This window comes from Panicum virgatum, chromosome 9K (assembly GCF_016808335.1).
Source record: "Panicum virgatum strain AP13 chromosome 9K, P.virgatum_v5, whole genome shotgun sequence".
In the NCBI taxonomy this organism is placed as follows: Eukaryota; Viridiplantae; Streptophyta; class Magnoliopsida; order Poales; family Poaceae; genus Panicum; species Panicum virgatum.
Genome location: NC_053144.1, coordinates 29,395,538 through 29,419,769, shown reverse-complemented (window position 1 = coordinate 29,419,769; position 24,232 = coordinate 29,395,538). Strand labels below are relative to the sequence as shown.

Below are 24,232 nucleotides of genomic sequence, written 5' to 3'. Positions count from 1 at the left end.
TAAGGCGGCGGCCGAACGTGAAGCTGACAGGGATAGAAAGCGAGAGAGGGCACGCCGTGCGAAGGAAGCCGGGCCCGAAGCAATTAGGAAGGGCAAATATCCTAGGTGCACTCAGTAGAGTAGTACCATGTAATCCCGGCATTTTACATTCCATAAGGCATGGTAGGTTTAGATGCAACAAGAAATTATCTTGTCGCGTGCACATGCCACTGAAATTAGTTGTTTATGTTTTAAGTTAAGAGCTTAACTCTGTGTGTTGTAGCCTTTACCATTAATTTGCAGTTGTAGCCGGGAGTCTATGAAATCTTTGAACTTTTCCTTAATATTTTCGGAGCTTTTCATGTCACTAGAATACTAAAAAACACACATTAATATAACGATAAGAATTAAGAACTAAGAAATACATCAGGGTCTGCTGCTAAAAAGCTCAGCACGGCGATCACAGGTTTCCCAAATGTCGCATTGTTTGCCTAGACATACGTGACAAAAGACGACAACCTAATAGCAGTGCTCTTCCAACATTTCAAAAAGATGTGACAACACGGCAACCACACCAGCTCACCTTCAAAGCATTCTCTCTGGCGAGGACGACGGACCTGTCATTCTACAGCGAAGGTCTGTGGCGTGTAGTGGGGAAGGCGGCATCTAGGCGCGATCGACCGAGCGGCAGTAATGCAGTGCTGTGAGTCTGCATGCACAGAGATGCATCGAGTAGTGAAATTATGACGATTAGGCCGGTGCCCTGCAGTGTTCCGGGCGATGGGATATGTCGGGGCAGTGCAATAATCACGAGTGAGCGCTGTAGAGCGTGCAAGTGCTGAAGTCATGAGCAGTGAGACATCGTGTCGTTGTTTAAAGTGGGAGGAGTGAGCGGTGTTGAACGTGCGAGGGTACAAATCAAGAGCAACGAGAGGTCGTGTCCGTGTTTAAAGTGGTACGAGTGAGCGCTGTGGAGCGTGCGAATACTATAGGGTTTTCATGTTCATTTACACTCCACACTCCGGTTATCAGACCTTTGTGCGCCTATAAATACTCACCAGTTTGTGAACTCCCAGCACCACTCAAACACCAAAGCTTATTGTATACCCAATGTCTGGAGGTGGGTCTAGCGGGAAGAATTACTATGGTTTTGGGAAAGGAAAAGGGGGAAGAAAGGGAGACCCCATAATATGGGAGGGGCCTCTTGGACCTGATTCCTTTCCGGAACCAGTGTTTGAGTTTCCGCCACAGCACAAGAGTGAATTTACCAATGAAACTCCTCTTCGACAATACGATAACCGTAGAGAACCGTGGCCAAAATGCAGACATGGTGAGGACTGCTTAGTGCAGATGTGCACCGACGGGATGGATGGCGGTCGGCGTTTCTTTAAATGTCCACACGCATGGGTAATACTTGGTTGTTTCATTTCTTTATCTTCAAGGAGACACCTTACCTGGAATTTGTTTTGCAGTCTTCCAATGCTCCAGAAAACTGTGGTTTTACTAGGTGGGTAGATCCTGCACCAATTGATTCTGTTCAGGAGTTCATCAAGTACCTCCAGATAAAGATCTTTGATCTGGAATGTAAGGTGAACCATTATGAGGAAGTGAGCGAGGCTAACAAAGACGACGAAGTTGATGATACCAGCAATGCAGCCGGTTCACAGGATGAACCATGCACTATTCCTTACTGCAACTGCCCTTGTCACAAGAAGAAGGGCCATGCGCCTCCGGCACCACCGCCTGCACCACCTGCAATGGGTGGATACTGCGGAGAAGGCTCAACACAGTTTGCTACGTGGGGGTACGGCTACTAGGACTACCCTAGTGCTAGTGACATGCTGCATCATTGTGTTTATTCTGTTTTTTTTTAAATTACCTAAGGCATGTTAGGTTAGTCCGGAATCTGTTTACCGTAGTTTGCAACGGGTTCTGACATGCCACTGCATGTGTGATGTGTGTTTCATTATCGTTGTATTATGATGTAAAATTTGGTGGTTCACATTATTACTTCTCGTCACCCCTCTCTTTTTTTCTGAATTTTTAGTCTCAAATGACAAAAGGAATGGCGGCGAATGGTGGCCAGGGTTTAAGCAATAACGGAAGCAGCAGCAATTAGTGGATTCATGTTGAGTTCCTCGTGTCAAAAAAAAAAGAAATGGTTAAGGATAAAATCAACAAAGAAATTATTACTTCGAACTTCTAAGCTCTATTGGTAGAAGTAACTAATAAGTACAAATAAATGATAATCGAAATCGTCCGAATTGCTTCGAGATCTCGTTTTTAGTTTCTAATCATTATAGGTTTGTGAAATCTGCATCTACCAGACATCCGCGCTGACAAAAAAGTTTATAGTTCGAAATCACATGAAAAGTAGTTTCTCTAGTGTCATCCTTTAGAGGCCGCATCGCCCACCAAAATTGACATCCGACACCTTCCGTAAATTTCATGATAATTCGAACTCGATTTCCAAATCCTTCTGCAAATATATCACAATAAATCTTCGGACGCTGGAGGAATTTTATGAAATTCCACACAGGACCCTGTCGCCCCCCCAACGGGCGACAGGCCCCCCTCTTTTTTTCTCTCCAGGGACTTCGTTGCAAATTTGAAGAAAAAAAAAATACATTTGAGCCCTGTCGCCCCCCCATAGGGCGACCGGGGTATACTTTTGAAATTTTCCAAAACCGACATATATTTTTGAAATTTTAATTTTTTTTAAATATAAAAAAGAAAAAACCGCGGGCATCGGCGTGGGCTGGCAGTGGATGGCAAGCGGAGCGGGCAAGCGGCAGGGAATCAGGGGTGGCGGGCTGGCGGCTGGCAGCTTGGAGGAGGGGGAGGCTAGGAGTGTGGTTTGTTAATAGGCTATTGGGCTGAGTGTTTATTTCTTTCAATTCTCTCGGTTAACCGGAACTGATCCGAATTAATCGAGTAAATTTGGTTTCTCAGAAGCAGGAACCGAATTTCTTAGTTCCAATTCTTTCGATTCCAGTTCTCAATTTTTTCGGTTTGGTTCTTGGTTAAATTTGCCCGACCCAGGCAACTATAGATGGTGTTGTTGCAAATGCTCACACCCAAATGATTCTGTTGCAGAAATCACCTCAATACACGTATACTTAAACGGAGTTAGATACTTTCAAAGTATAATCTCGGGTTTCACAAAATGAATCATCGATGAGACATTGAAAATGGTCGGATCAAATTTGCTACATGCAAATAAATAAATAAATTACTTTAATATGGTGAATAGACCTAATCCAAGCGCTTGAATAATTTTGACTCTGCTACTTAAGCCTTTATTGACTCTACATCTTTCTTGACTCTACACAAGCGAAAATGATAGGTTAAGTAGGGTGCGCATACTTAACCAATGACCAAAACCAAACCGAAATACTAACTCAAAAAGCCCGATTTTTTGGTCACTAATTTGGTCTCAGGATCTAACTAACCAAATTTAGTCAGTTAATTCAGTCTCCACCTCTGTTAACCGAAAGGGACTAACTACACAACAATGGGGTGATTTTTGGTTTTGTTTCAATCCAATCTTTTACCAATGAAATCTTGCCACGTAGTAGTACTTCATGAAGGAAATTTGGGTGATGACAAAAACCAATTTCAGTCAATTTTGAGAATGCGCTGTAGTTGTGGATGATGAAGAGTCCTTGAGATTTATGGAGCCACGCGACAGCTCGCATAATGCACTGTGGGAGCTCCCACAGGAAGAGTCTAAAGATTAAATTGAACAACGTTTCAGTAATGTGCTATAGAGCCGTCCGATTAAAATAAGACAAGGATCGCTAATTTTTTTTTTTATCGTAGACGTGGTTCAATTCTGTGCTCGATTTTGACCCCTGGCAGGGTCAGGTTTCGTCTATTACAGATTTGAAAAATGCATGCACTATACTAAACACGGCACAGATCTAGCCATCCATAAAGCATTTGTGGGGTTGTTGCCACAATTACATGAGCAACCTGATTAGAAACAGGATCTGCATCTATTACAATGGATCAACAAGTATTTAAACTTAATTAGCATTGTAATTATGTTATAAATTGTTGAGTATAAAGAATTAGCATACATGTTAAGTTAATTAGTGAATCATTTTAATATTAAATTGTTGGTTACTTGTTTGGTTTTCTAAAAAATATATCCTTGTCTCATGCAGGGTTAACGTATCTGACCGGTGACCGGTATCCGCCGGCCTCCGGTTCCGGTATACCGGTCCGGTTTGGCCGGTTACCGATCGGAACCGGTGGAATTCAAATTTGAATTCAAACTTCCCCGTTTAATCGGTTCCGACCGGTATACCGGCCGGTTAGACCAGTATACCGGCCGGTTTGGATGGTAACCGGCCGGTTTGACTGGTAACCGGTCAAATTCAAATTTTTTTCTTTTTTTGTTTAAATTCAAATGCCCACAAAGTATACTAAATAAATGTTTGTACAACATATTTTAGTCTAAATGAACCCTCCAACCCTTTTTTTATACTACTTTTACATTGTATTTGTATACTTTCGTATGCACGTTTTTTTATTTAACTTATAAATTCCGCAAACCATACTAAATGAACAATTTTTTGAGAAAATTTGACACCATTAGATTCTTTGCACCTTGAAATATTTTTAGGAATTTTTTGGGAAATTTTCATTTTTTTGAATTCAAATTTAAATTTTGAATTTGGACCGGTTTCATACCGGACCGAACCGGAACCGGTCCGGACCGGTTTGACCGGTAACCGGTCAAACCGGACCGGTTACCGACGGTTCGGTTAACCCTGGTCTCATGTGTATCTTAATTATTACAAATATAAAATTATTGTTTATGCTATATTCTATAAATATAAATTTTTATTTATTAAGTTTTCTAAAACATGGCCCATGAGTCTCCACTAGTATTTGATATGTGCGACGATTTATCGAAATCGATTATTTGCTGGCTTCCCGGAAGGTTTCTTGAATTTTCTCCATAGCTGATTCTACCTTCCGAGCGAAGCAGATATGCGCCATCACAGTGGCCAAGTCTTCAAGCACTTCAATTCCCTGCTGAACCTGTAGACTTGACCCGAAGAGATGCTGATGGTGGCAGTCTGGTCTCCATAGTGCAGCTTCGCAAGGGAATTCAGGCTACTACTAGACCACAGCAGAGCTTCATGGAGGCTCCCTTCCTTCCAGCTGATGTTTACAGTCACACCACCTCGGGCCTTCAGGCCTTTAACACAGCCATGAGGCCACTTGTTGCGGGGTAGAGCAGGGAGCAGGTACAAGTCAGTCCCAGTGCTCTGTACCAGCATTTCCGACAGTGCAGCAGGAAACCTGTGTAAGAAAAGACAATTATGACATGCACAGCTTGGTGCTAAAAAAAATAGCAGTGACTTCACTATTGCTAGGCTTTTTTTCGAGTAGGTAATAGGTTTTAATTTTGTTTCATCACAAGTTAAAGGCCTCCTGACGACCAGAACTCTCCAGACTGATGGTTTTAAAGAGGCCTATGGAATAGAGAAGCAACAACACATCATCACAATAGCATTATGATATTTCAAGGAAAAACATGTACTTTAAATCAACCATCACAAAACTGCATTTTTTTACCGAAAAATATTTGCAAATCAATATGTTACTGATAAATGACATGACCCTGTGAGCAACACATGATAATTTCCATGCCATCTCGGTTGGAAGCGCCAACTTTGATCTGCTCATAATTGACATGGCAAAGAAACGGTCGACAAGACAAAAGAACCTAGGCCTCCTTTAGCCATGCCATTAGAATGATGGATTTTCAGGCCATTGTGTTTTCTTGCTATGTGCTGGAAAAGAGAAAGTGACAAACACAGGTCTATTTTTTTTCTCGAACACGCAGGAGATCTGCGTATCAATATATTAAGGAGAAGGTGGGTGAGAACACCCAGAAAAAACACAGGCTTTGATTTGTTTGTTTATTAGGGGGGAACAAAAGCCTATAGAAACAAAATCCCCTCACACACAAACTAATACTCTATTCCTGTAGCACTTGTTTTCCTAGACCCATGACCAGGATCAGCTATCCTAACCAGCCAGTAACACAGGTCTATTACCATGGCCAAAGGGCAGATACGAAGATGTACAAAGTGTAGATAGTGAGTAATTAAACTTAAACAATGTATACAACATCTAACACCCCCTCAGACTCATGGTGGGTTCACAACAATGAGTTTGGAGAGGAAATAGCCATGTGGTGCCCTCATCTAAGCCTTCGTGAAGAAATCCACCAACTGGAACTTCGAAGGCACAACTCATTGTGCACTTGCGAGCACATGTATGAGGTGTCAACACCATTGTGCTTAGTAAGTTCAATCTTGATAGGATAATGAGCAATAATGATAGCACCGGTGCTGTCAGAGGAAAGAGAAGTTGGTGTCGAAATCATCACACCAAAATCCTTGAGCCACCTGACCTCAGCTGTCACGGTCGCCGTCGGGGCCGGCTCGGGGGGGGGGGGGGGGGGGGGCAAGACCATACATGTAATTAGTACATATAATTTTCTATTTGGCATAATAAGCTTTTAAAGCCCATCACAATGGTTATTTTTATTAAATATAAACTTTCGAAAGTCCATCATAAGGCTTTGAAATTTTCCTTCCTTTAGCTACTCAGATGTTTCAGTTCGCTAAGTTTGAAAGTCCAAAAAGCGTAGACTAGCCACAGAGCTTGGATACGGTTTCCCACATTATAGGTAATTAGTAAATATAACTTTTTACAAGGCACTGAAGCATTATATTTGTAATCATAATGGTTACTGTTTTTAGTTTTTTTGTTACATTGTTATGTTTTATGAGCTACACATATATTGCAAAATAATTTTATTATTCATACTATGTACTGTAATTCTGATACTAAAAACTAGTTCAACGGCCCCTTATCTTCTTGCTTGCCCAAGGGCCCTTAAAATTATAGAGCCGGCCCTGGTCGCCATAATCCTCAACTTAGCCTTAGCACTCGAATGAGAAACTGTTGTTTCTTGGTTTTCCAGGTAATCAAGCAGGATCCAAGGAAGATAGAATAAGCTGAAAGAGAATTACGATCAGAGTGATCACTAGCCATGTCGCATCAGAGTATGCCTGAAGCTCGAGAGGGCTAGAGTGAAGGAAGTGTAACCGACAAGAGATTGTTCCATGAAAGATATCAAAGAACACGATGAAGGTAAGTGTAGTGGAGCTGGGTGGGAGCAGAGACAAACTGACTCAATATATAGACCGCATGAGAGATGTCAGGACGAGTAGTGACCCCAAGATAGACGGCTAACAACAAGATGACGATAGTGAGTTGGATCAGCAACAAGCTCACCATTAGTGGCCCGCAAGTGAACACCTAGTTCCATGGGTATATCAAGAGTGTGATGGTCCATGAGAGCAGCCACGAGATATGATCTTAAACATACTTTTCTAAGTAGAGGTCGGTGCCATCAGGCATGGAAGAGATCTTAAGACTAATGAAATAATTAGATCAAACATCAAGAGCGTTGAGGCGCTCCTTCACAAACTCAATGAACAAAGAAGTGCTCAAACCAGGCTAGAGGGTTTGCTTGAGGCCGTATAGAGAATGACACAGCTAACAAACCGTGCCATCTGGGACAGACTACCCCAAAGGTGGCTGCATGTAAACCTCACCCAATTGTCCATCAAAAATGGCATTATTGACTTTAAGCAGGAAGATGGACCACTGCCGAATAGAAGCAACAAGAAGAGTCTAGGCAGTGGTCATTTGGGCAACAGGAGCAAAAGTCTCATCATAGTCATGACCATGCTCCTACTGAAAGCCACACACCATAAGATGATTTTTGTATTGATCATGAGAGCCATCGGATGGAGCCTTGATCTTATAGACTCACTTGCAAGTAATGGGAGTCACCTGAGGCGTCAAAGGAACAAGATCCCAAGTATCGATGCGCTCCAAAGCAGCGATATCCTCAACTATGGCATGCTGCCAATCTGAATAGACAATAGCCTCTCCATAGGTGGCCGGTGTTGTGAAGTATTAGTGGATTGCCCATCTCTTCCCAATAGCTTAAGCTTTTGGGTTCATCTGGTTGGTGCATGAAACTAACATGGTATCAAAGCCAGAGGTCTCGAGTTCGAGGCTTGTAGAGGCATCTTTTAAGTCCTCCGCTCCCTTCTTTATTTCCACATGTGCATCTTGTTCTGGCTGCATGTGAGTGGGAGTGTTGTGAAGTATTAGTGGATTGCCCATCTCTTCCCAATAGCTTAAGCTTTTGGGTTCATCTGGTTGGTGCATGAAACCTAACAGCCGGTTCAACAAGAATAGCAGCAATGAAGCCATAACGCTCCAAAGGGCATAAGCACCACAATCATGAAGATCATACCAACACGACAACTCTGGAAGAGGGCCAACGATCAAGGGAGAATACTCGAGAGCAAGTGGAAATGAAGGCCTCAAGCGATGAGTGTAGACATATGTGAACTCACGAGGCACTTAGTAGACTCGACGAGCGACAGAGAATACAGAGGGAGGAGTCCTCTGGCGACGAGTGGAGATGGGTGTGAGCTCATGAGAAGTCACCTCCAGTGAAGGTGGGGAATAAAAGGACCAGAAGGTGGTGATGGTGAGCATGAATGAGGCAGCGGAAAAGACACTGTAGAAAGAGTCAAGAAGGAGACAGACTCAGCAGTAATAGAAGAACTGGAGGAGGAGAGAGGATAGGATTCGTCAAAGGTAACAGTTGCTAGTTTGTTTTTTTGTTGCTTGTTTTCAGCTGGCACACCTTCACTCCACCCTTTGTCTAGCTAGTATTTTGTAGTATCCAAACTCTCTTCTTTTAAATAACCCTCCTGCCTCCTTTGCGAACAAGTGCAGATTTGTGTAGCTTAATAAACCTAGCTGATTCAGTTCTTTTAGATTTACTCAGCATAATCCCTTCGATAAAAAAATATAGGTAGTTTTAGGTTTGTCCGAAGTTAAAATATTTGACCATCAATAGCTAAAAATCCAAATAGTTGGACAACATAAAGTTGATCCTACTAGATTCATCATGAAAATTAGTTTTATAATATATATAACCTTGTCTATTTGGAAAAATATATTTTTTCATAAATTGATGATCGAACCTTCATCTTTTAACATTGATCAGAGAGTGTTATATTTGTGATCAGAGAGTGTTATGCTATGCTGTATAAACCAGATCCAAGTTGAGTGATCATGTTTACCCGAAATTTGCATCAATTTGGAAAGGTGGATGTGCAGTGAACAGATTGCTGTACAGGCCTCCTTCCCTTGAAACCTCATGTTTTGGATCTACCAAAGTGATTAGCTGCAGTATCATTTTGTATGCATGGTCACTGTTGTGAAGATGGGCCCATAGAGCCATCTTCCATGAAGTAGACCAACCTGGGCCTTCATCACCTGAGTAATGGATGTCAGTATAATATTAGAAAATACAGAATGGAGATATTCTCAGACTAAACAAACTGAACATTGCTAGCAGTGTCATAAAACTGTTTAAAAATTAATACTCCCTTCGTTCCAAAATGTAGGTCGTTTTGACTTTTTTAGATTCATAGTGTTTGCTATGCATCTAGATATAACGTATGTCTAGATCCATAGCAAAATATATGAATCTAGAAAAGTCAAAACAACCTACATTTTGGAACGGAGGGAGTACTTATAAAATGATTTTATATATAGCTGAAAAAGGAAACCTCTAATCTGTCAGAATTGCATAAGCCTTTGCAACTGCAACGCTAGTTCTTAGCAGGAATAACGCAGAAAAAATATTTTAAATGTATCTACTGAAAAGACAGTCCAAAGAAAACAATTTTGATATGGCAAAATAACCAATTTCATTCCTCGACTTTCTCCCAAGGCTCAAATTCATGTTTCAACTATCGAATGGACAATGTAGTCCTCAAACTTTTCATTTTGGCTCAATTTCATCTCTGCTGTGATGTGGCATGCCTACATAGCGCCAAGTCATCCCAAAGTGCATGAAAGGTTCTGGACATGTTACCAAGTCCAACACCGAGATCAAATCAAGTGGGATACTAACCCATAATTAAATAAGATAGCCAAAATAAGCTATTTATGATCTTGTGATTATTAATAAAAGGTTTACACTTTTTATTTATTTGTGCATTCTCATTGAATCATATTTTTTTTACAAGACATCGAACGTGAGGAAAAATCAAAGATAAAGAGTCTATTTATGTCTATTGATTCACTTTTACATCACCCATTGTTGACTAGGCATGCTAACATGGCATGCCGCATAGTATCAGGGATGAAATTGAGCTCAAATATAAAGTTTGAGGACTAGATTGGCCCATTTCATAGTTGGATAATGAATTTGAACCTGAGGCAAAAGTTAAGGGATCAAATTGGCTATTTCTCCTTTTGAAATCTGATACTTCTATATGAACACAAGAACAATGACTTTGCGGTTGATTGGCCTCTGAGGAATCAGTTTTAAGTAGTTCTACTAAAACTGAAAACAACAAAAAGCTGAAACATATTCTTTTGCACATTTACCATAACAAAACAGATACCTCTTTTATAAAGACTATTGGCAACAGCTTTGCAGAGGTCAGGTGTTTGCTCAAGTGACATAGTATGTCCAGGGTAAAGACCAAACAAGTGAGAGACATGTCTGTGATGAACCTCAGGATCCTGAAAGTCTTGTGCCTGCACATAGAACACAGAAGTATAAAAAAATACATCAGTTAGGAGACTGAATGATAAACAAAAGATATAGCAGCATGCACTAACCCACTCCATGATTGTACCATCTCTAGCAACTTTCACTGGTGGGAGATTTGGCAGTGCCTTTTTTATTCTCTGAACCACATTAGTGTCCGATTTCCCTAAAATCTGATAACAAGGAGTAATAGTTCATTATGCATAGTTATTACCAAAATAAATAAATGATTCAAGAAAAAAAATAGAAATTAAGGTATGATTCGTAGCATTCTATGTATCTTAAAACTATATGATTTATTTGTAGAAACTGCAGTATGGACATGATAAGGACTCTGCCTTTTCTTTTAGAATAGATGAATGACTTACATCAGCAGACAATATAACAGCTGAGAAAACTTCCCGTATAATTGACATGTCCATAGTTGTTGAGTAGCTCACACAGGCCTTCTTACCATCTGGAGCAATAAAATAATGTTCTGGAGAAGTAGAAGGATTGGTCTCCAAATATTCCCTGTGTCCTTGAATTAACCAATCCAACAAAAAGGAAGATGATCCTTCCAGTAGTGGATATGCTGTTTTCTCTAAAAATTGCTGCAAGGAAAGAGGAATAGAACAGAATCACAAGTTTATTTGATAGTAGCACAAGATATTGCCAAAAAATGGAATTACCATCAAGGAACCACTAAATAAAACTTGTGAACTACTCTTTTAGTATCTGCCTATGGAAACACTAACAATTTGCCCTTTTTAGTGTCAGACATGAAAGTAATGCATATTTTGTTCCTGTGTCATTGCTCACTTTGTCCAATGTAAAACCATAGTGCTCCCAAAGGTGAGTGGCAAGCCATGGCCCACCCATTGGCCATAGAGCCCATACAGGATCACCAGCATCCGGTGATGTTTTTGCCCACAGGTCTGTGACTTGGTGACTGACCCAGCCGCTAGCTTCATAATTCACCTGTCAGGAAAGAGCATACGAAATTAGATGTAGGAAAACATGAAATTTCTACCTTTATAAAAGAATGTCTCGTTAGAATTTAGGAAATAACTAATGTCCCGTAATGAGATCCACACCTTTTCATCTACATTGCTTTGATTATAACTGCACATTAGTATGAACTCTGTTCGATAATATAAACTCAGCCTCCTAATAGTCTCTAATATCAATTACTGACACTGTACCTACAAAGACGGGCCAACAATATCAACCATGTGCTTTGTGATCAGGAAGAGGAGACTATTAGAGTATATCTGGTAGTATAGGAAATATCTCGGTGAGGCATCTTGCCCCCCAAGTCTTGTACCCCATATACACCGCCCGGAAGGCTGAATACAGATTATCCCACGCATTATATCCTTCCTACAAGGTATCACAAATTTAGGGTTTCTCAAATCCTAAGGCATCCGCTGCCCTCATGCTGCCCCCAAGGAGATTGATCTCCACCGGGGGAAAAGCCACCGTAGTTAGACAGGGCGATTTTGTTGATCTTCTCTGCGATTCGTCGAAGTAACAACACATCAAAGCTGCTCCACCTCGTCGCCACTCCGGGCTCCGGGAACGCCAAGCCTCGCGCCGCTGTGGTTCTCGTTGGGCGCCAACGGCGCATGGTCGCATTAACTGCCCCAGCCTAAGATGCACCGCCAGGGCATGTGTCGGTACGCTCAGACAGGAGTACCCTCTCCTACAAGACAAGGACGAAGGCGCTCAGGAGCGGCAACCACGGATCACGGGTCCGGACCCCCGCGTACAGGTCCCAAACCTCCGCAGGCCGGACCTGGGCCTCTACAAGTGGAAGCCGGACCTCCAGGAGGCCTGAGTCATCGAGCCAGCTAAGGGATCCGGACCCAGCACCCTATTTGGGTAGGAGTCCGGAGCCCTCGCAAGCCCCTGTGGGCGCGGCCGCCGACCCCAGGGTCCGGCGCCGCCACGTGTCCTACAGGGCTGACCTCCGGACCTCCGCTCCCCGCTTGGGCAGGCGTCCGGAACCGCCACGTGCCCCTGTGGGCGCGGCCGCCGACCCCCGGGTCCGGTGCCGCCACGTGTCCCACAGGCACGAGTCTTCTGCCTGAAGCCAGCCCTCCTGCCGCATTAAATGCTGGTGGTTGGGACGTGCGTTGCCAGACCAGGGCATGTGACGGCTTCTGACAGACTGCACAGGCGTGACAAGACAACACGTTAAGCCTGCCTGTTTCCAAGGCGGCTCGTCTGTTACCGAGGCACGCAACAGTGTCTCAGCGCCGCGCGCGTGGGTTACGAGTCATGATAGCCAGCTACTAACTGGAGCAACAGTGCACGCTGCTACAGCGGACTGAGTCAGTAGTTCGGCGCTTAATCATAACCTCGACGCGCGGCTGCAGAGGTTAGACTCTACTCCGACAGGACAGCTCAAGACCATCCCTGGTCAGAAGCTACGCACGGAGGCCGACGACAAGATCTCCGAATCAGCGGCATTGAAGACCAAAGTGTATTTTATAATACATCGCCGGGCCCACCTGTCGGGGTCCCGCTCAGTGTACTGCTCCCCTTGGGCTTATAAAAGGGAGAGCACGCACGGTAGAAAGCGGGGTTCCAGAGGTTCCACAAGTTTTCACACATGCAGAGACTGGCATAGCTCCTCCCCCAGCTTGCACACAAACTCAGGCAATACATCACACAGTGGGCGTAGGGTATTACGCTCCGGCGGCCCGAACCACTCTAAATCCTTGTGTGCTTCCGTGTTCTTACGCCTCTAGATCGAGCATTCCTTGACTGCCCCCAAGCACATCCTACACTTAGGATTAGGCGGGTGCATTCCGCCACCCGGCTGTATACAATATTACATGAATAAATGTAATGAATGCAAATAAAGGCCTACACAATTCCTAATACCCGCCCGCAGTCGCAGCGCGAGGATCTCGACGCAAAGGCTGGACCTAAAGTCTGTGAACAATTGTACAGGGAGCTCTTTGGTCATGATGTCCACGAACTGGTGGGAGGATGGCACGTGGAGGACACGGACTTCCCCCAAAGAGACCTTCTCGCGGATGAAGTGGATATCAATCTCAATATGCTTGGTGCGACGATGATGGACAGCGTTGGTGATCATATAGACAGTGCTGACATTGTTACAATAGACAACGGTCGCAAGAGCAAACAGGACGTGAAGCTCCTGGAGAAGTTGGCGCAGCCCACAACACTCGGCGACGACGTGGGCGACCGACATGATACTCTGTTTCAGAGATGGAGCGGGTGACGGTGGTCTGGCGCTTGGTGGACCAAGACACCAAGTTGTCATCGAGAAAGACGTAGAAGCCAGACGCGAAGTGTCGGGAGTTGGGGCAACCAGCCCAGTTAACATCGGAGAGGTCAGAAGCGACCCAACGGGGCCAATACCCATGTGGAGGCCAGTCGACAGGGTGCCCTTTACATAGCGCAGGATGCGCTTGATCAGCGCAAGATGTGGCTCGCGCGGATCATGCATGAAGACGCAGACCTGCTGGACAGCATAGGCTAGGTCTGGGCGCGTCAGGGTCAGGTTCTGAAGGGCACCTGCGAGTCTCCTATACTCTGATGGGTCAGCGACTGGCACGCTGTTCGATGCGGAGAGCTTGGCCCGAGTGTCAACTGGTGTCGTCGTGGAGTGAAACTTGGCCATGCCCGCCTATTGTAGAAGATCGATGGCGTACTATGGCTGAAGATAAGAGCAGACCTTCGGTGGATCGGGCGACTGCAATGCCGAGGAAGTGGTGCAAATCACAAAGGTCCGTCATCGAGAACTTGTTAAGACGAGTAGTGATGCGCCGAAGGTTAGGCAACGAGGAGGTGAGGATGATGTCGTCGACGTACAGAAGCAGGTAGGCGATGTTGTTGCCCTCTTTGTTGGGATGTGTCTGATATCAAGGCGACGAAGCCCTCTTTGTTGGGATGTGTCTGATATCAAGGCGACAAAGCCGAGGTGTCTGATGCAGGTGATGACGCGCTAGTACCACGCTCGGGGTGCCTGCTGAAGGATGTAGAGAGAACGATGTAGCAAGATAGCATGGTCAGGGGTGGTGGGGTCGACGAAACTAGGTGGATGCTAGCAGTTGATAGTCTTCTCCAGGTGTCCGTGAAGAAAACCATTCTTCACGCCAAGCTGGTCCTAAAGCAGCAGTGGGCGAGGTCCAATTGGGGGCATCAGGAAGTGGAAGAGAGGAGCGTCAATGTGCGATTTGAGGCCAAATTTGCCGCACATCGACTTGAAGAATGAAGCCCACTTGGTGTAGTTGGAATTCTTCATTTCCAACATCCCCGGCACATGAGATTTGGAGATGGTGGCATAGGGGTGCACAACCAGTGGCGGTGGCGGCGGTGCTTGGTTGTGCAGGACGTCGTCGTTGGTGGTGGGGAGGGTGCCCGTGCTAGCGGCAGACTAAGTGCCGATGGCATGGGCGGACGTCGACGCAGACATGGCGGTGGTGCGGCCAGCAGGGAGTCGATGCACGAGGCGGTGCACGCGCCGCGATGGATCTCAAGGTGCGGATCAGAGGGAAAGCATGCAGCGGAAAAGGAAAGTTTAGAACCAATTAATCCGGTGTCTTGATCCCATGTAGAGTGGTAGGAAACAGGGAAACACCACACACCCAATCAGGGAGGGGGTGTCTATTGTATATTAGCCGATGGGCTATGGCACAGAAGGAATGTAATCAAGTATATAAGGAAAGTAAATAATCACAATAAACACAAAGCTAGTTATACAGTATACATATCTAATACTCTATCACCTAACATATTGCCAGTGGCCTTGATCTCTACCAACTCTACTAGGCAATACCAGCACATTGTTTGCATCGATCCCTTTCCACCGTGATTCACTAGAAGCCCCAAGCTACCTCACCCTCCACTATGCCTCAACATTCAAGCCTCAAGCTACCACCTCCACTTGCAGTTTCCCAGCATAGATTTTTACAAAATTGACATCTTCCATAGATGATCGCAACAACTGCGACAAAACAGTAAGGGCAAGTTATTGTTGCTCTGAAACCTTAAGACCCCCGGATCCTCACCTTATAAGGGAATCTAGTGGTAAGTAATAACCTAGCACCTAATCCTTTTGAACAGCATAACTAGCATCTAATTCTCTTGAACAGCCTGTTAAAAACTCGACCTACGAGAGGCAAGCCTTCCCCCGAGCATTAATGTAAGAAGAAGACCTCTCACGCAGGCCGAGAAAACCCCCGAACCCCTGCCCCACCCTTACACAGGGGCGCCGCAACCCATACCGTAACCTGTGTGAGAGCAGGCCGGGGTGAGCCGGAACCTATTTCCATGTGCTTTGGCATGTTGGCGTGCTTTGGCCGGGGTGAACAGCATGTTATTGAAGAAAACTTCTCACATGGCCTAGCTTATTTTACCAAACTTTATATTCCTTTTTTTTCTTAGATTACTTATTGCAGAGTTTAGAGGAATCACAAGAAAGGTTTTAACTCCTTAGTGATCAGGCTGCCCTGGTGCCTCTGCGTGACAAAGGGCTTAGGGCTTAATGGCCTATTCAGACCCTGGCAGTATGGTCATTCCTCTTAATTATTGTGGGGCGCCGACTTATTTCCATCACAGGGTTAAACAGTCAACACATTATGTATTTCACTGATGTAGGTTGAAAAGGGTAAGCTTAGTAGAGAATAGAAAAAAATGCTGGTTTTCTCACTGGTATACAAGGTACAAAATTGTAAACATTCAGAAATTTGTACCAGTTGACTTACTTTTGCTGTCTTAGCCCCATTGACTGATAGGGAGCCAATAAAGTCAAACAGTGGTTCTTGGCATTCGCTAAGGTTACATGGAAGTGCTGGCCAGTAATTCATTTGCAGATTTATATTTGGATGGGGAGCTGCACTGAGAAATCAAACATACATAATGTTAATTCAAACATGGGCTGGTGGAAAATAGTGGAAACCAGAACTATGTAAAAACAAGATAATGCACTAACATAAGAACCCATAGCTAGTTAATTTACAAAAAGAAAAGAATCCGTAGCTACTAGAAAAAACAAAGGAAAAGAATAGTGTAATGCAGGAGAACCAAGATTGCAAAGATGTGCAAGTTTGACGGATTTTCACATGATTGTTTGACACAATATTTTCCCCCCTTTTCTTTCTGCAGAGGTGCTCTAGATTTACCTACCTTTTCAGAATTTTAAATTTTTATTCACATCCATAAGTAAAATAGGATAGTGTCTTTAAACAACTCTAGAAGTCAAATTACTATTGATGTCAACCAATTAAAAATATATAATACTAAGGGCCAGTTTATCGTTGCAGTGCTGTCCTTACATAAAACTGATGTGGAAAAGCGGTTCTAAAAATTTAAGAAATTTGTTTGCCATAGTACATCACAATGCCAAAGGGAGCCTAAATGATGTGGGATCAAACTGGTAGATTTTCTCAATAGGATGAGCTTTGCGAATGACCCTCTAGCTGACTTGGTTAGGTCCTAGGTTCGACTCCCATGGGAGCGAATTTCAGGCTGGGGTTAAAAACAATCCCCTTGCCTGCCTCCACTGCAAAGCACATGGAAGGTCCGGGCCGCTCTCGACCCGCTCTCACACGGGAAAATGGCACGGGCAATGGTACCCTTGTGTAAGGGTGGGGCAGGGGTTTGGGGATTTTCTTATTCTAATGCTTGGTGGGGGGGGGGGGGGACTTTCTCCTCGCAGACTGAGTTTTTCTCAATAGGATGAGCTTTTGGTGAAATTATTATTCTGCTGCCGCTATTTCCCTTTTTATAGCTATAGACAATATCACTCCAAGAATCCATAATATAATAGTCCTGATGAAACAAAATATGCCATTGCAAGTACTTACTCCCATGGTGGTGAAGGGTCATTGCTCCATATCCCTTGCAGGTTGGAAATCTGGGTTCCAGGCCTTGAGCATGAAATGAGTAGATAGCGACCAAATTGAAACAGAAGTTCTACCAGAGAAGGGTCTTCGTTGTCCTTAAAAGTTATAATTCTGTCTACCGTAGGCTTCACAGAATCATTAAGGACTGCCGATCTGGTGCAGTCAGCTATTGGAAAAGCATAATTTGACACAGTAGCATCCTGAGAGCCAGCCTGTGCTGACTGACCTATTCTATTGTCCGCAAGCTGATAATTAGAGCCTTGTGAAAGTTGCAAGGAAACACGATGGAAAAGACTCTGGTAATCATCCATATGGTATGCTTTTAGCTGTGAATATGACATGCTCCTAGCCACGCTTAATGTCGTGAAAGCAGATACTTTTGGATCCAGTTTAGATTCTGAAGGTTTGATAAATGGCCCTTCAAATGAAGTACCAGCTGCAAGAATCAAAACAACAGAGTCGGCACCATCAAGTTTCAGCATCTTATCCTTTATTACTTCCACTTTGCTATTGGCCCCATTCGTTTGCAGGTAAAGAATGGCACAAAATTTAATTCCAATGGGATGATCAGACGCACTGTTGTCATTTTGAGGCCTTTCGCCTGGACAGCTACCCTCCATGATTATTTCATTTGCATCTGTCACAAGAATCTTATGGTCTAGTGGAGTAGTTAAAGACACTGTAAAAGAGATATTTCCTGGTTTGTTTGCAGAGATTTTAGTCACTATGACTTGATGTGGGTTTGAGGCGAAATGTTCCCTTGAGTAGAGTACCTCGTCAACACTATATGTGACATTAACTGTTGCAGTGTGAAGATCTAGCTCTCTTTTGTAATTTGTGTGCTTGATATGCTTACCAAAGATCATATTAATATCCCCAAGAGGTTGGTAGACCTTCAGTAAAATCATAGGCACTATTTCAACTCTGGTATATCTCCAAAAGGAATATCTGAAAATACAATATATACCTGTGTTTGGTCACCAGAAAGATCATATGCAGCACTTGTGGCTTCAGGGTACTTTCCATTGTAAACAAGGCTCCGTACATTAGAAAGAACAGCAGGTGCTTTGGGATTTGTATAATTACCAGGTCCACCTGTCCACAGAGTGTCATCTGCACCAGCAGCTTTTCTTTGAGATCTTCACAGATATTTTTAATAAAAGGTATGCTCTAACAAAAGTAATGGCAATTACAAAGATATTTACAGATATATGAAAAATAGATTTCAAATTCAGCAATGTGAATGCTGCAATCAGAAACATTATGTGAGGACTGCCCCCACCAGAAATAGAACATCACTAGGCATGCTTTGTTAACAAAGGCACTAAACACAAGTACCAATGACTAAAATAAGTTCCAAACACAGTTACAGAACACAATTGAAAAGTCTCCTACATAACTATTTCCGTGTTGAACTTAATTTTGGGGAAACCATCATGTGAAAATCTGAAAATGCAAATCTAGTAAACACAATTGAATGTAATCTAGGAGCTCTCAGAAATAAAAAAAAAAGAATCAACAGCAGAGTTTTAACTTGAAACATTGTGAAAATTGAGATAACACTCTCCACTGCATCAAGCATAGTTTTCAAGAGGTTACGAAATTTCACATGCAAGGGATGTTTCTTTTTACCATATTTGCATTTTTACCTGACATGCAGAGCACATTTTCCTTAGCTTGTTAGCAAACAAAATAGCGGCAACAGAACAGATAAGCAACAGTAGGTGGCAAATGCATCTGCAATTCTGCATTGCTCTATCTTAATGAATGAATCGAACCACTTTCATTATTCTTTTATATTCTACGAGTCTTACTTTTGTGTATTGCAACTGATTAGTCAGGTATGAGCCTTTGTTGTACAAATCTTATACCTTGGCTGGCCTAGGATGGTTCTGTTCCCATCCATCCTACCTAGAGCAGCCAGCAGCTCCGATACTATCATAGCAATAATGCGTCGAATTGTTTCCGGAATAAAATAGAATAAACAAGGAAGCATCACATGATCCGTGGCTCTATCCAACCGACACCCCGCTGGGCGCTGGACCATCATTCTCGAGATGAATCACCACACAGCCCACAATTAAATCAGATTCGCTCATGAGTTACATCGATGCCCATTCCTCTTCATATCAATCGATGCCAAAGCTGAACAGTGAGCAGGGAAGTTGACTTCCAAGAACACAAGATTTTTCCGAATTAAACTGAAGTGCTAAGCAAGCAGAAGGATGGAGGGGAAGCGGTTGACTTACGGTTAAGCTGGAGCCTCTCGGATTCGACGCCGCCCCACACCATGGCGCCGAGGCGGCCATTCCCGATCGGTGCCGCGTCGGTGAAGTACGTCGCCGGCGATGCAAACACTACCTTCAGGGGCCGCGCCTCCTCATCCGCCGGCCACCCGGCCGCCGCGGCTGCGGCTTCCGCCTCCACCGGCCGGCGCACCCAAACCCACTCCGCGCCGGCGTCCGAGCCGCAGTCCCTGTCGCAGTCCATGGGGGAGAAGCGAGGAGTACAGCTACAAGTGACCTGTGAGGCTGTGACTGACCGAGAAAATCTGACAAGCGAAATGGCGCGTGGCGGGCGACGCGGAGTGAGAGCAGGTCCAACAGCTCATGTATATTTACTTGGGTAGGTAAAATTGGAGAAAGAGAAGAAAAAACCGCTTCCAACAGACTCTTCATCCCTCCCCACTCGCGATCGGCCTCGCCATCTCTTCCCCCGCCTCGCTCTTTTTCCCGAGCGGCGCTGGCCCGCCATCTCCTTGCTCGCGCGCGCTCTCCCCAACTTCTGGCGCGAAATCCTCCTCGCGCACGGCAAAATCCTCCGCTGCTCCCACGCCAAATCCCCCCTCGCCCCCTCTATTTTTTTGGCTCCAGTCGAGCTTGCTCGCGCCGTCGTCGCTGCCCCTTGGAGCCGCCATCGCCCCCTCGCGCCGGCGCAGCCCCCGCCGCCGCCATGTTCCGGCCGCCGCGCCCTGGTGGAGTTGTGCCGCCACGCCCTGGCGCAGTTGCGCTGGCGCGCCGCTCCCGCCCCCTCGGGACGGCACAGGGGAGGCCCGCTGGTGTCGTTGCGCCGCCGCCGGCCGTCTCAACGCCGCCTGAGGATGTCGCCTTCACGTTCTTCCCTCCGTCCCTGTCTCAACTCACGCCAGGAGGATCTGGAGGCTCATCGCTAGAGGATCTGGAGATCTGGTCAATACTGAGCACATCGATGTGAATGATGGCTACAATGGTGAGATTTCTGCACTCTTGGATTGTTGATTGCTATGACTATTGCAGTCTGATTACACTAGTAATTTTATTGATTAAGAGTTGACAGCCTGCACCCTTGGATTGTTGAGTGTCTGGGCCTGTTGCTCTTTTGCTCCCACTAGTATTAGGTTATCATGCTCCTGAACCATCTTTTGCTGGGAATTTCTGAACTAGGGACAAAACAATAACAAGAGCAATGATGGTTCCAGTGTCTTGTGCTAGTTTTAGTGGATTGAGCGTACGATGAACTGATCAACAAGAACAATGATGGTTCTCTATTCTCAGAAGAACAAACTGACCATTTTTAGTTGCTCATCAGTATGTGTCTTGTGCTATTTTTTACAGTGCATTCCTATTGCTCTTTTGATTACACAGTATGCTATTCCTCTCAGTTTCCAGTTGGGATGGTTTTATTCTTGGTGTACATTATGCAACTGTCTGCAGGTGTTATGTTCCATTTAACACTTAGTCATCCTCATTAAATTTTCCTTATGTTTTTGTATGAACACATGATATTATTTTTTCTATGACAGATAGTACACAAGCAGGGTATTTCACTGACCTCCTAGTTAGTGACCTTGAAGAAACTCAAGTTGCCCAACCTACTAGTGATCCAACCATCGATGACGGCCCTGCCGCAGCCAAGTGTTCTCAGGGTAGATAAAAAAATTTCAGTACTGAGGAGGACTGTCTTCTTGTGTCAGCATGGTTAAATGTGGGCATAGATCCTATTCAAGGAGTTGATCAATCCCAGGGCACATATTGGGGAAGAATATATGATTATTTCCATGCAGACAGGACATTCGAGTCAACTCGTACCACGATCAATGTTATACAGTCGTCTAGTCGAACCTAGTCGCCATGGCACCGATAAGGCAACTAGTCGCGACTAGTCGTCGATCAGGTCGATTAGTCGACCCTAGTCGGTCCTAGTCGTCGCTATAGTCGTCCTATATATCCCATGACATATATGTACATGTATATGTACTTATATACTATATAGCAAGCAGGAACACCACAATGATAGTTAGTTTGGTGACACTTGTGAGATTTGATGTTTGAACTGTCCAGAACTCCATATTCTTGTCCCACACAGTACAGGCTAATGGCTAATGGCTAATGGTGCAAGTTATATAGTTAACCTAACCCTAATGGCTAATGGCTAATGTCTAATGGCTAATGGTGTAAGTTATATAGTTAACCTAACCCTAATGGCTAATGGGCCTAATTGAGCCCAGTACAGGCGGCGGGCTGGAGTGCTGGTCTGCTGGACATCTTTTGGTTTTGGCCTGATCGTCCAAGTAGCTAGTCGGACGACTAATCGCGATTAGGCGACGATTAGTCGGACGATCAGACATCTGATCGACAAAAGCTAGTTGTTTCACTTATCGAAGCCAGCGGAGCGATAAGGTCGACTAATCGCGACTAATCGCGATTAGTCGGACGACTGTATAACATGGACCACGATATCTTTAATGAATCGTTGGTCCGGTATACAACATGATGTGAATTTGTTTTGTGGCTGTGTGACCAGGATTCAGGATCGGAACCGAAGTGGTTCTAGAGTTGATGACAAGGTATACACATTATTTCAGTTATATGATCATTTGTCTCAGTTTATATATTTGATGTTTATTTTGTTTTCAAATTTGCAGATCGCAGAAGCTTGTGCACTGTTCAAGTCCGAAGACAGGAAGAATAGGAAGTTTACCTTGATGCATTGCTGGAATATCCTGAAGGACAAGCCCAAGTGGATGGAGAGGCAGAAGGAAATTACTTGTGCCAAAAAAAAACAAGCAACAAGAAACAGAAGGCAACGGCCATTTCAAGTCCCGCATCAGGAGAACCTGCTGCCCCAGATGCCGGTGGTTCAGATGCTCAACCATCAGGAAGACCGGATGGAAAGAAGAAAGACAAAAAAAAGCTAAGGTAGGGTAGAACCATTGAAGCAGTTGAGTTTCTAATGTAAAAGAAGAAAGAAGCTGACCTTGAGAGAGAGTTGAAGAAAGATGAGAGGTGCAACAAAGCCTTTGCTATGCAGGAAGAAAGGCTCAAATTGGAGAGGGAAAAGTTTGAGTTCCATAGAAAGCTGGAAGAGGACAAAATTATTTATATGGATTTGAGCACAATGACCCTCCATGACCAGCAGTATTTTGAAGATCGTAAGAGAGAGATTCGGGAAAGGTTTTATCCCTCAGCAGTGTAAATAAGAAAAGAAAATAGTCTGGAAGCTAAATATAAATTGTAATAAACATCAGCTAGGGCAGCTCAGTTGCATGAAAAACATAACTGAAGAAAGTGCTATGTTGGGGACACCACCTTGGGTCCAGACGCCGAAGGTACGCGAAGACCAATCGGCTTGCGCGTCGAAGCGAAGGACGAGCGAAGAACATGAGGGTCTTCGGTCGTCTGACCGAAGACGCAAGAAGGATGCGTCAGCGAGGCGCCTCTGCTGCTTAGCAGAGGAAGAAGGTCTTCGAAGGGTACGACGAAGGTGTTTGTAGCGAAGAGGGTCACCGAGTCAGCAGGGCCCATCTGAGCTGTAATCCACTTGCGACTGTAACAGGGAAATTACTTGTACGTCCAGGAATATTCCGGGAATATGACCGTTGTATAGGTTTAGAGTAGTATTTACACTTGGAAGGCGAAACGCCGCCTATAAATACCCCTGTAATCCAATGGGACACATTGAATAGAGAGAGAAAACTTCCTACTTGGTTTTGTGTGCGTCTTTCTTACTATTGTAGTGTTCACCCGTTCCGGAGACACTCTCCACCAACAGTTTGGTGCCCACCCGTCGGTTCGATACACCACACACGGTTCAAAAAGGCGGAATTAGGCGGGCGCCTAGGCGCGACTAGGCTCTAGGCGAGGGGTTCCCGCCTGGCCTATGGGGGTAGGCGGACCCTTAGGCGGCGCTAGCTCGTCGGCGCCGGCGAGGGAGGAGACAGAGGGAGGAGAAGGAGGCAGGGACGAGCGCCGGTGGAGGAGGAGAAAGCAGGGGACGGGCGGCGGCGGCGGAGGAGGAGGAGGAGGTAGGGGCAGGCGCGGAGGAGGAGGAGGAAGGCCGGTAGCAGAAGCAGAGGCACGGAGGAGGCGGCGGCGTCGGGAACGAGCGGAGGCAGGGGCGTCGATAAAACCGGAAGGGGAATAAGAGGAGGAGAGGGGAGGGGATAAGGTGGGCTGTTGGGCTGCTGGGTTGTTGGGCTGCTTTGATTGGCTTATTTTTTAACTCAAGGCTTAATTGTCCTCTATTTTTTTAGAGGTATATGATGTATATGACAAGGTATATGTATGTATATGGCACCGCCTTGAAACGCCTAGGCTCGCTTAGGCTCGCCTAGGCTCTAGGCGGTGGGTCACCGCCTAGAAACCGCCTACCGCCTTTTTGAACATTGGCACCACATGGCGGTGACGAAGAAGAAGGGAACCACCGCTGCCGTTTCGGAGGACAC

The 24,232-nt window shown here is 44.8% G+C and overlaps 1 protein-coding gene and 1 pseudogene across 1 annotated transcript; one reads left to right on the top strand and one right to left on the bottom strand.

The window, feature by feature from the left end:
* Positions 1-4,760: 4,760 nt before the first annotated feature.
* On the bottom strand, positions 4,761-20,102 carry LOC120651152 (alpha-L-fucosidase 2-like). The gene is made up of 10 exons (XM_039928547.1): positions 19,779-20,102; positions 18,497-18,642; positions 17,491-18,422; positions 16,390-16,522; positions 11,468-11,626; positions 11,035-11,259; positions 10,738-10,839; positions 10,518-10,653; positions 9,183-9,378; positions 4,761-5,295 (listed from the first exon to the last, which is right to left on the bottom strand). Exons 1-10 carry the CDS (start codon positions 20,017-20,019, stop codon positions 4,989-4,991), a joined length of 2,577 nt encoding a protein of 858 aa, XP_039784481.1. The 5' UTR covers positions 20,020-20,102; the 3' UTR covers positions 4,761-4,988.
* Positions 20,103-20,224: 122 nt separating this feature from the next.
* On the top strand, positions 20,225-23,490 carry LOC120651153 (annotated as a pseudogene).
* Positions 23,491-24,232: the final 742 nt, after the last annotated feature.